The sequence below is a fragment of the Phocoena phocoena genome, chromosome 3, assembly GCF_963924675.1.
Source record: "Phocoena phocoena chromosome 3, mPhoPho1.1, whole genome shotgun sequence".
NCBI classification, from domain to species: domain Eukaryota; kingdom Metazoa; phylum Chordata; class Mammalia; order Artiodactyla; family Phocoenidae; genus Phocoena; species Phocoena phocoena.
In genome coordinates, this window is record NC_089221.1 from 130,305,322 (window position 1) to 130,318,063 (window position 12,742).

The window sequence follows — 12,742 nt, forward strand, 5'->3', positions numbered from 1 at the left end:
GTCCGCCTGCCGATGCAGGGGACACGGGTTCGTACCCCGGTCCAGGAGGATCCCACATGTCGCGGAGCGGCTGGGCCCGTGAGCCATGGCCGCTGAGCCTGCGCGTCCGGAGCCTGTGCTCCGCAATGGGAGAGGCCATAACAGTGAGAGGCCCGCGTACCGCAAAAAAAAAAAAAAAAGAAAAGGCAAGAACAATTTCTCCACTCGAACCTCCGGAAAATAACACAGCCCTGCCAATAACTTGAATTTAGCTCAAGGAGATTCATTCCACACAACCGACCTCTGGCAGTATAAGATGATAAATGTGTTGTTTGAAGCCACTATGTTTACAATAATTTGTTACAGCCACAGTAGGAAACTAATACACCATCTATGTCCCACAGATGAAACAAAGCAGTATTGAGTAATGGATTCCTCTATCATTTAGCTATAAATGAGAAGAGAGTAGCTTAATTCAGTACACATTGATTGAATACCTACTGTGTGACAGGCAAAGCACTAGGTACTGAGGTATATTGAACATTCGTAAACGTGGTTGACAATTATTAGGTGCTGTTTAGATATCACATTAGCACATTTAATCAGCAGTTGCTAAACACCTAATAGTAATCAATGTCTATAAAACCCCTGCCATGCTGGAGACATTCTCATTCAATCCTCATGATGACAGTGCGAGGTGGACATTATTAACATCACCCTTTTTACTACTGAAGACACTAAATTGTAGCCAGGTGAATTAGTCCGTACAAGATCATTTAACTAGTATATTGTAGCATCAGGACTTGAGCCTCAGATTCGATGTTTAATCACTGACTCTATTGCGTGCTATGTTCTGCAAACAGAAACACAAAACAGACGCAGAACCTGACCTCGGTGAGCTCAGACTTGCAAAGAGCAAGCTGGAGCTGAGTTTAGTGGAGGAGCGGGGTTGGCGGAAGTGGGGTGATGCCTGTGGATCCTGACTGCCACCTCTCTGTCCTACTCACCCGACCTCCAGGTCTGTCCGTCCTGCAGAAAGTCCTAGACACAGCGGCCGAGAAGAACTGGCAGGTGACAGCCGTCAACATTTTGACAACCACAGAGGAGGGATACCGGATGCTCTTCCAGGACCTGGAGAAGAAAAAGGAGAGGCTGGTGGTGGTGGACTGTGAATCCGAGCGCCTCAGTGCTATCCTGGGCCAGGTAGTGAGTGCGGCAAAGTGCCCTCAGGGTGGGCGTGGGAGACAGCTCATGAGCGAGCGGGCCGGCCATTTGCCTTTGGTGTTACAAAGAGCGCTCCTGACTAGGCGAAACCAGAGGCCTGCCTCCCCACATTCCGTAATTCATACAGTTTAACTCTGCCATGTTACGAAATAGCGCAAACAGTGGGAGCCTTCACGCAGGACGTCAAATGGTTCTCGGATCAGTTAACCAAAAACTTACCTCCAGTGCTTCCTTTTCTTGTTAAAAAGCAAAATACATTGCATTGTAGAGTTTGTGAACGGCTATCACAACCTGTAGAGCCAGATTCCTGGCTTAGCTCTGAGTTCTGTTCCCCACTGGTCTAGCATTTGGTTTCTCATCCATTTGGCCCACTGACCAGTTTTGAGTCCAAGGAGGCATCTCCCTTTCCTGGAACACATCCATGTGTCTGAGCAACTAATTGATTGTCCGCTCCAAGAAAGGGCACTGGGATCTCAGCAGTCTTTAGCCAGACATCTCTAAGCCATGGTTCCTCCAGTTCTCAGAAGTAAAGCGTGTGTCATTGGATAGGGCACTTGTCTTTTTAAATTACATTTGTGTATTCAGATGCGCTAGCAAGGAAGTAGATTTTGCAATCGTTTCTGAACAGTGCTATACGAGTAAAGATGGCAGGTTTAAGTACTTGACAACATGACAGAGCTTGTTAATGGCCCTCAAGACCCCTGGGGCTCCCACAGGGTATCTCAGCACCGGCTCAGCAATTGCTCAGAGGCCTCGGGAACTGAATAGGAGAGATTTTGAAAGTCAGGGGTCCTTTGAGGCGTTAACTCTGTGTTCTGCTTTACCAAGTGTGGATATGGCTTCCCTCTCAGAGAGAGAAACCAGCAAAAATTGTTTCCATTGAGATGGGAGTTTTTTGAGCTGGAGTCATGGGACTGGAATTCTAGTTAAGTAAAGCAGAATAGAGTACTGGTTCAAAGTAGAGACCCTGGAGCTAGACTGCCTGGGATTCACATCCCCAGCTCTAATATTTGCTAGCTCTGTGAGCTTGGGCCAGGTTCCTGATCCGTAAAATGGGCATAATAATAATAATGATGATAATAACTACCTTTAGAGAGCTCTTGTGGGGGTTAGAAGAATCTATGTATACGTGTAAAGCACTTAGAATAGATCGGCCCCACAGAAAGTGATATATGTAAGGATTTACCTATTTTAGGTATTCATAGTGCCAACTGGTACTGGTTTTCTTTTGTTTTGCTTTGTTTTCTTAGTTAAACTTTTAATTTTGAGATACAAATTCAAATGCGTGTGTAAGAAATAATACAGAGAGATCCCATGTACCACATATCCAGTTATCCCAATGGTAACATCTTAGAAAACTATAGCAACTACAGTGAAATATCACAAGCAGGAAATTGACATTGACATTGATACCTTCGAGGTACAGAACGTTTCCATCACCATAAAGATCATCTGTGTTGCCCTTTTGTCCTCATCTGGCTTCCCTCTCTCCCTCTCTTTTTCCCTTTCCTCAGGCACTCTCTAACCTGTTCTCCATTTCTGTGATTTTCTTATTTTAAGAGTGTGATATAAATGGGATTACATAGTATGTAATGTTTGGGGTATGGGTTTTTTCATTTGGCATAATTCCCCGGAGATTCATTCAAGTTGTTGTGGGTATGATACTGCTTTCTTGAGTCACTCCCTCTTTGGCATAAGTGTACTCATCTGTAAAATAGGAATGAAGGCCCCTGTTCTACAAGGCTGATAAAAAGATTAGATGAGATAGGAGGTAGAGAAAGTGTTGAATGATAAGTTGGTATTCTTAAAGACTGATGACTCCTGCTGTATTATTCCATAGTAAAGATAAAGCTGTTGGTACTATTTTCTGAGTGCTTACCATATACCACACACTATGCCAAGCTCTTGCCATGTATAATTCCACTTAATCCTCACATCATCTCTATAAAAACAGCTTCTATTAGACCCCCTATTCTATAAATGAAGAAACAAGACATTACACTTGCCTGGGATTTCACATAGAAGGAAAGCAGGAAGTCAAAACTATCTTGGTCGGGCTACAGGGTCCAACCTTTTAAAAATGCAACTTTCAGCACATGTGCTGTCTATAGCTACTCCCTCTGTCGAAGGACAAACTTGTGCTTGGGAAGGAAGGAACTTGTTTGCGTGAATACTTTAGATTGCAGTGTATTAACTTTCTTAATCGTTGGATTCTGCTATTCTGAAAAGTAAGACCAAATGCTGAAAGGATCTTACAAATCACCTGATCTACCATTTGCATTCATACTTTACAGATGGGATGACTGACGGTCATATTGGTTGAATGATTTGTCTTGAGTTCAGACAACTAGTTAGTGACAATGACCGTGAGTCTAAAAGTTACATCTTCTGATTTGCATTCTGACATCTTAGCATCATCCTAGACTATCCCAATTCAGTAATTGGGATCTTTTCAGTCGAACACAAATGTTCTGCCTAACCTGAGGAGGAAGACAATGATTCCGAATTCCAAATAGGGAATTAACTGCTTGTCTCAGTCTCTAGTGCCCCGACTGGAATATAAGCTCTATTAGGATTTCTGTTTTGTTTTCTTCCCTGCTGCATCCACAGTGCCTTGAACAGTGCTTGGCACCTAGTAGGTATTCAGTAAATAGTTTTTGAATGAATGCGAAGAATAGGGAATCAATGAATGCTCTAAGATCCCAAATGTGAGATGGGTCTAGATATCTACAGGTAGCCTTTGACTGGAAAAGAGCCTTTAAGCTGGAGGTAAGAGCATGTAGGGAGGCCCAGAGGGCATGTAGGGGCCAAGGTTCACAGAGGGGCTTAAGAGGCCAAGTGGAGGATGTCAATTGTTTACTGGAAGGCAATGAAAAGGAGATGAACCCATGATTGTGACCACGTTTGGAAACCACCCCAAAGAGTCTGGGGTTTATTCTGTAAACAGTGGAGAGCCAGTGAAGGTTTGTGAGCAGGGAACAGGGTGATTAGAATATAATGCTTTATCAATATATACGACACTTAATTATGTAATACAGTCATTAAGTTCAGAATGAGTTAGAGATGGATGAGGGACACCAGGACCAGGCCATCCATCACCTTACCCTGTTGTATTGTCTTCAAAGTGCTTTTCACCTGCTGAAATCTTGTTCATTTATCTGTTTATATATTTACCATCTGGCTCCCTGCTAAAGTGTCAACTCAGCTCAGTGAGGGCCTGGGGATCTTGCCTCATTTGTTCATAGCTTGTCCCTAGCACATAGCGTAGAGCTTGGCATGTGGCCCATGTTCAATAAATATTTGTTGAGTGAATTAATTAAACAGAGAAGGCTTTACAGAGTAGTTGGGATTAGAGGTCAGCCATAAAGGTTATGAATAGTTAGAGAGAATGGGAAAGGGCATTCCAGACACAAAGATTGTGAATTAAGGCAATCCAGTGGAAATGAGCTTTGAAGAAATGGGGTGAGTGAGGCAGTGGACTCCAAGTGTACATTACCTTTATAACAACTTTCTCAGTTTGTAACCCTGTGTACCTGTATCTCTTCATCTGTTTAAGTATGGGTCTCCTCCCAGTAAACTGTGACCTCCAGGACAGCAAGCACCATGCTTGTTTCACTTTCCACTATATCTCCAGCACAGCGCTTGATAGATAGTAAGCATTTAATAAATGTTTGTGAAAGGGAAGCTAGGCCATCAGGTAGGTAGGTGAGTACATGGGTTGGACGGTTTGTGTTAGGTCAAACCATATGAAATTACTGATTTTTATTGGTCAAAAGTCATTAATTATTGGCTGTTTCCTATGTTTCAACCTGTACTTTCATCCTGCAGGGACTATTCTTATCCATTGCCTGGATGCACTGGGTTTCAAACTATCTTCTATTTGCTATTTTGTGCTTTTTAGAAGCTGAATAGGTTTCTCATAAAGGTAACTCATTGTTGAAAGAGCAAAAAATCATTTGACAAGAAAATGAAAAAGTAATGAAGAATTATTAATAAAACTATCATCCCAAAAGTCTTGGCACTCCATAGTCTGGAATTTCACATGCTAACCACTGTTTCAGAGCATTCATTGTGTGTGCTTGCATTTAATTATTCCCTACATAAAAAAAAATGTGAGCCGCTATGCACATACATCCAATTAAAGAGATGTCTGAATGTGGGTGTTAATAACCTTGAAATTTCATTCAGTTAGAGAAGAAGCCCAAGTGCTTCTCATGTGTTTTATGCGTCCTTGCAACAGTGCGGGGAGAGAGGCACTGAGCAGGGTGTACTAACCTCAATTTGACGATTAAAAAATAATAATAATAAAGAAATAGATCAAGTTAACTTGCAGGCTCAGCTAGGACTAAACCAAGGACTGCGGTCTTAGCTGTTCCTTGCTGGGTGGAATGTCTGGATGCCCAAGCAAACCGCTGGGTAGTTCTTTCTACAAATATTTTCTTGCCTGCAATGATTAGGGTTGGTCTGCACATTGAAGATGGATGGGTGTTTGGGGACCCTGGCTCTGAATCAGGCATCATATGGAAAGGCTCACAATAGCCAGGTCCCTGTCCTGACACTGCTACCATACTGCTGTGGGAGCTGGCACATCACTTCGTCTCTCTTGGCCTGGACTTCCCATCTGTAGAGTGAGGGGCCGGACCAGATGATCCTGACATTCTCTTCCAGCTTCTGAGTTGAATGGCTCGTTGATGTCTGAGTATCCAACGGGTTTAGGGAAGAAGGCACAAAATTCAGGGAAGGAAGGAACTGTATCTGAATATGGTCCATTCAAGGATTTGAAGTTCAAGAACTGGGGTGGAATCATCCACCTACCCATTTGACTATCCTTCCACCCATCCCCCCATCTGTCCACCCAAGCAGCAGATGATGTTGTAACAGTGACAAGGAATTCAATACAACATAAGATTCCCACTATGTATGGGAAGGCTTTATGGAAAAAGGAAAGAAGTGAGCATTTTAGCCTGGACCTTGGGGTTACGATACCACTACTCTACCCCTGGAATCAGGCAAAACTGATGTCAGGTCTTACATCTGCACTTGATAGCTGCGTAACTTCAGAGAGTTTATTTGACTTCTCTAAGTCTCAATTCCTCATCTGTAAAACAAGGATATCAGCAATGCCACCACCATTGGATGGTTGTGATATTGTAGTTTGGGTACTTAGGATAGAACAGGGCACATTTTCAGTACTCAGTGTTAATTGCTGGTCATTGGTGGTGTAGCTTTAATTGTCAGTATGATTAATGCATCCCCTCTCGTTGTGTTTTGTAGATTGTAAAGCTGGAGAAGAACGGCATTGGCTACCACTATATCCTTGCAAATCTGGTGAGTAGAGGACACTGCAGGCTCTCAAATGGTGGGTCTTTCTGTGTTTGGGGCCCAGCTTGCTTCTGTGGTCCCTGGCTGGAGGGAACGGCATGGGTGGGAGGGGCACTTCCAAGCTTTGCCCTTTCCCCTTCACATCCCTGCTTGTCAAACCACAGCACACTCAAGGTGAACCTCTAAGCTTCCTCGGAAGAGACCCTGCTGGTGGGCAGGCCTTGCTCAGTCATCACAATTCCAGCTTTAATCAGCTCTGCCACTTGGCAATAAGAACAAAATCACCACATCTTTGAATGATACAAAATGTTTTGACCCCACTGGTTTTGACCCTCCATTTTGACACCAGTGATAGTTTTACTGTTTATAAATATAAATGTTTAAATCATAATGGTGCTAGCGCTGACAGATCTTTAACCAGAAACAGTTTTACAGCATAAACAATATTATGTCAATTTAGTTTTTATTCCCTTTTTTATGTGGCATAGACAAGCTTTTAAAAAAAAATTTATTTTCATTTTTATGTGCTGCAGTTATTTTTATTGGGTGCCATCATCTTCCATGGTATGAAGACTTGACTCATAAAATAATTTTTTGTACATGTTAAATTTTACCTAGCAACATGCACAATTATGAGTTTTCTTTTGTGACCATCGTTTTTCACAAGTCTGTTTTTCCTGTGTCATGTTTTGCTCCTCTTACTTTTTTAATCATGAAGTTTGATATTGCCAGTAGTTTTTTCCCAAAGCCAAATGTAATTTTATTTTGCCTGTCTTATTTTCTAAAGAGCTAATTACATGCTATCCAGCTCATCCACTTAAAGCATATAATTCAATGGTTTTATATATATTCACAGAATTGTGAAACCATCACCACAATCTCATTTTTAAACTTTTTCATCACCCCCCCAAAAGAAACCCATACCCATTAGCAGTGATTCCCCATCGCCCCACAAGTTCCTCCAGCCTTAGGCAATCAGCAAAATCTACTTTATATCCTTATGAATTTGCGTATTCTGGATGTTGCATATAAGTGGAATCACAGAATATGTGGTCCTTTGTGACTGGCTTCTTTCATTTAGCATAATGTTTTCAAGGTTCATCCATGTTGTAGCATGAATCAGTACTTCATTCCTTTTTATTGCCAAATAGCATTCCATTATATGGATGTACCCCATTTTGTTTATCCATTCGTCAGTTGATGGACACTTGGGTTGTTCTCACTTTTGGACTATTATGAATAATGCTACTACGAACATTTGTTACAAGTTTTTCTCTTGAACATAAACCTAGGAGTCAAATCACTAGGATACATGGCAACTCTATGTTTAATATTTTGAGAAACTCAAAACAGTCAAAACTGTAGTCCAAACTGTTTTCCAAAGTGGTTGCATCTCCCAGCAAATTTTTTTTTGAATTTTATTTTATTTATTTTCCAGCAAATTTTAATAAATAAAAAATTTTGCCATGTGCCAGTTTGAGCAATTGTCAGATTTCCTTAATGATAGCTTTTTCTACAAAGTTAGCTTATTATCCTGGCCTGTCTTTATGATTCGGTGTTTCCTTTAAGGTGTGATTTTTACCTTTTGTCTACAACAAATGATATCACTCAGTTTTAGAGATGTTATTTTGTGTTGATTATTCCTGTGAGTAATATTATTAATTGAACAAGAGATGGATATTTTCTACTTGCTTTTGGAACAAAGGTCACTAATAGAACAAAGGCACAGGGGCTGGGTATATGTAAAGGTCAAAATGGCAGGATCTAAAACACCTTGCCTAATTCTTAAGCTCTGTCTCTCTTTCTGGGTGGATCTCCAGCCTCAGATCCCTGGCTTAACCTTCTTTCCCCTTCAAAACTTCCTTGCCTTGGCTGTCCTAATACTTCAGGGTCAGGACTGGAAATAAGGAGGACTTCTTGCGATAGGTTAATTTAGGCCCAGCTGTTAATAAATATATATGCTACCTTTCTCAGAGATATTTGCATTTTAAATGGCAAATGGCCGTCCAAAGATATTTGGGGAACCAAGAGTTTCACCCTCAAAAACCATTTGGAAGGGACTTCCCTTGGAGGTCCCGTGGTTAAGAATTCGCCTTCCAATGCAGGGGGTGCGTGTTTGATCCCTGGTTGTAAAGCTAAGATCCCACATGCCTCACGGTCAAAAAAACAAAACATAAAACAGAAGCAGTATTGTAACAAATTCAATAAAGACTTTAAAAATAGTCCACATTAGGGCTTCCCTGGTGGCGCAGTGGTCGAGAGTCCGCCTGCCGATGCAGGGGATGCGGATTCGTGCCCCGGTCCGGGAAGATCCCACATGCCGCGGAGCGGCTGGGCCCGAGAGCCGTGGCCGCTGAGCCTGCGCTAGTCCACATCAAAAAAAATCTTAAAAGACAAAAAAAAAACCATTTGCAAGGATGAAATTTTTGACTTCATAAGGAAGAAAACTCTTGACACCCCTTGAATCCCAGATCCTTAGTCCTAGAAGGGATTTTGGAAGTCAGCTGTATCTAAGTCGCATTTGCTTATAGGGAAACATTTGCTTGTAGTCAAACCAGCAAGATGGTGTGACTTGGCCAGGGTCGCACAGCAAGTCAGTGATAGAGCGAGGCCTGGCACCAGGGTTAGTGGGCAGCACCCAATGCCTTTTCCACTTCATCAGGACATCTCTCAGCACAGACCACGTGGGCACCCTGCTGCTTGAGAATACACAGAGCAAGGTTGGGGGCATGCATAATCACCTCTCCAGAGTAAGACAGAAATTACACATCAGTGGCCTCAAAGCCACCGAATGACCTCAGGTAATTACATCGCCAGGCTCCATCTGTTGCCAAGTGACCCCTCGGTCACAACATCACCAAGTCAGCCCTTTGGGTGTCTGTTTCCTTCTGATCTGCATTCTTTTTTTTTCCCCTGACCTAATGAGCTCTCAAATCCTTACAACGGCCAACTAATAGGATGCAAACTGCATATAGCATCCAAATACAAAAGACTTGCATGTTCCAATAGATTAGTTGATAATTAGGCTTCAAATTACTAATTAATTCAGTCTGAAACATAGTCGAGTATGTGCTGTATGTCTTTCTTCCCCCTTCAGAGGAATAAAGCAATTGATAAGATGACAATTTTTAGAAATTCCGCCACATAATTAGCCTGCTGCTGCATGGAACTGACCCCCTCCTTCAGAGTGTTTGTGATTAGGGTGTAATAAGAGTTAGAAACTAAGGAAGGAAGCTTTTGAAAGATTTAACAAAAAGAGGGAGCTACATTTTATTTTGCAGTTCTTTCTGTCCCTGTCAGAATGCAGGAGCTTCAAAGAAGCCAACAGCATTCTTGTAACAGAGCACTTTGGAGGGATGTTTTTCTGGCTTTGGAGGGCCGCTAGAAGAGAGGATGGAAGGAGACTGTGGGTCAGAGAGGAGAGCTTTATAACAGGGAGTCATAAAGAAAAGAACAGAAAAGAAAAGCCATGCTTTTTGTCCAGATACCATCCTCAGCTAGTATCTTTGTGACCTTGGGCAATTTTCCAGCCCTCAGTTTCCACATCAGGAATAATAGTTCCTATTCTATATGCTCATGGAGTCACTGGGGAAACCAAACATGTTGCTGAATGCCACCATGCCTTGAAAAAGTTAAAGTGTTCTGCATAGGTGAAGAATCCTAACTTTATATACTAAATCTACCCATCTGTACATATTCACATGTTGTGTCCGTATGTATACATGCATATATATGCCTGTGCATATATATGCTGATATACGTATTCATATTTTATATATGGTAGGATAGATGTATATTTATAATTCCATAGCATTGGTATGTCCATAAAGTGAACTTGAGCCTTTCAGAAATTGGTGAACTCTACCATTATTTCTTAAAGAAGCCCCTGGGTCCTAGAGCCCCCTGATGAACCAAGCTCTCTTGTCTGGCTGTCAGTCCTCCTCCAAGCCCAGCACTGACTCGGTTTTCACTCCCTGCTCTGAGACTGTGATCACAGCAGACAGCTACCAGCCAGAGCTCTCCAGAGTTATAGCTCTTTATCTCTGTGATGCATCAGCCGCAAATCTTAGAACAAAGTGGTGTTTCTCAAAAGGAAGATATGTGGACCTTTACAATGCGTCTGCACAGTTTAGGAAACACTGAGCCAATGGTTAAATTCTTCAGTCCACTGAGACTGCAAGCAGGAGTACTGACAGCATGGGACAAATGATCAGATTGTTTATATTGATGATCTGACTTTCACTGAAATAAAAAAGCACAACATTTAAAAATTCTTGTAGAGAACAAGCAGACCTCTGAGAATTTATAAAGGGTCCAGCAGACCCCAGTTTGAGAAACACTGAAGGACTGAAGATATTGGTTGTCTTTCTGTGTGGACCATATGGTGCCTCCTGGGGCACCAGTAACAATAACGGCAACTCCTTTCATTTCTACACCAAGTTATATATTATATAGCTCATGTGATGTTTTGGCATGAATCACACCACTGGGTTTTGAACCTTGCAGTACTCCTATGACATAAGCAAGGGAGAATTCCTCATCCCCACTTTATAGAAATGAGAACTGAGAATCCAAGATGTTACATGACTGATCTGCAGAGGGGGAAGGCAAGCACTCCTCAATGGAGTCTGGCTCTCAGGAATCTGGCAAAAGCCAAGTGATATGATCATAAGAATAGGATGACCAGGCTAACCTGAGCCACTGAACCAGAATTTCTTAAACCCCTAATAAGTAACTACAACAATAATAACAATGGTGATTACTATTATTCATTGAATGACTACTACATTCCAGACACTATGATATACACTTAAACAGTTACCTATTAAATCCTCATAATAGTCCTGGAGGTTGATAATATTATCCCCATTTTTCAGATGAAGAAACTAAGGTTCAGAAAGATTAGTGAGTTTTCCAGTGACAAAGTTTATAAAGTCATGGAGCTGGGCTTCCCCTCCAGGACTAGAGAACTCCAAAATCCATGTTCTTATACTGTGCCATGTGACTGCTGAGCATGGGGGAGGTGGGGACGGGTGCAAGGGGGACATAGGCTCTCAATAAGAGGGCTTCAGTTTAAATCTTGCCTACAGTTGCAGCAATAAACCTGGAGTTCAAACTCAGGCTCTCAAACTCCCACTGGGTACCTTTTCCACTGTACACTGATAGAATTTCATTATAATTATACAGTTGGCTCTCCATGTCTGTGGGTTCCACGTCCGTGGATTCAACCGACTGCCGGTCAAAAATATTTGGAAAAAATCCAGAAAGTTCTAAAATGCAAAACTTGAATTTGCCGCACAGCGGCAACTATTTACATAGCATTTATATTGTATTCCTAGCTATTGACACAGCATTTACATTTTATCAGGTATTACAAGTAATCTAGAGGTGACCTACAGTATACGGGAGGATGAGAGTACGTTATATGCAAATACCATTATGCCATTTTATATAAGGGACTTGAGAATCTGCAGATTTTGGTATCTGCGGGGGTTCCTTAACCAATCCCCCATGGATACCAAGGGACAACTGTGATTTCTAGTGCACAAAGTAGCTGAGGGAAACACACAGAGGACGGGTCATCCCAGGTCTTACTGGGGGGTTTGGGGACCGGGGCGGTCAGCCATTTCCACCATGTAGATGCAGATGACCTCCTGTGAAATGTTAGAGTTGGCAGTTCTGGTCCATGTGGCGGCTCATCCAAGCCCCCAGCTCCATGCTGCGACCGCTTTGCTGTATCAGTCTTGAGAAGAAACTGCTCTTTCATCTCCTTGCTCCCCTGTGGTGAGAAAGCTGTCTCTGCCTTCTGTAAGGCCAAGCTCGGCCGCTTTCTTCTGCACATGCCATCTCAATACCACCCACGGTCATGTCTGGCTCCTGTATGGTTCCTCTAGTTAGGGAGCTGGAGCAGTAGTTGGGAAGGGTGGCTCTGGGTCAGACAGACCTGAGTTTGAATTCTGGTTTTATACTTATTAGCTGTGTGATATTAGTGAAGTGACCTACCTTCTCTGAGTTTTCATTACCTCATCTGTAAAAAAAGGAATGTGGTATCATCTACCTCCTCATGGGCTATCATGTGAATTAAATGAAATAATACTTTTTAAGTGCTCATAGTAATATTTGGCCCAAAATAAGCACTCAGTAAACGTTAACAATGTCCACCATCATAATCATTGTCATCACCATCATCTTCATCATTAGTAGTAGTGGGGAAAGA

The 12,742-nt window shown here is 42.2% G+C and overlaps 1 protein-coding gene across 4 annotated transcripts in view; it reads left to right on the top strand.

The window, feature by feature from the left end:
- Positions 1 to 12,742, top strand: part of GRIA1 (glutamate ionotropic receptor AMPA type subunit 1) — a 304,809-nt gene that overhangs the window by 164,879 nt on the left and 127,188 nt on the right. For all 4 annotated transcript variants that reach the window (XM_065873661.1, XM_065873662.1, XM_065873663.1 and 1 more), the window contains 2 exons: positions 998 to 1,182; positions 6,478 to 6,531. In XM_065873661.1, coding sequence (XP_065729733.1) covers positions 998 to 1,182; positions 6,478 to 6,531 — 239 coding nt within the window. The remainder of the gene's footprint in view (positions 1 to 997; positions 1,183 to 6,477; positions 6,532 to 12,742) is intronic.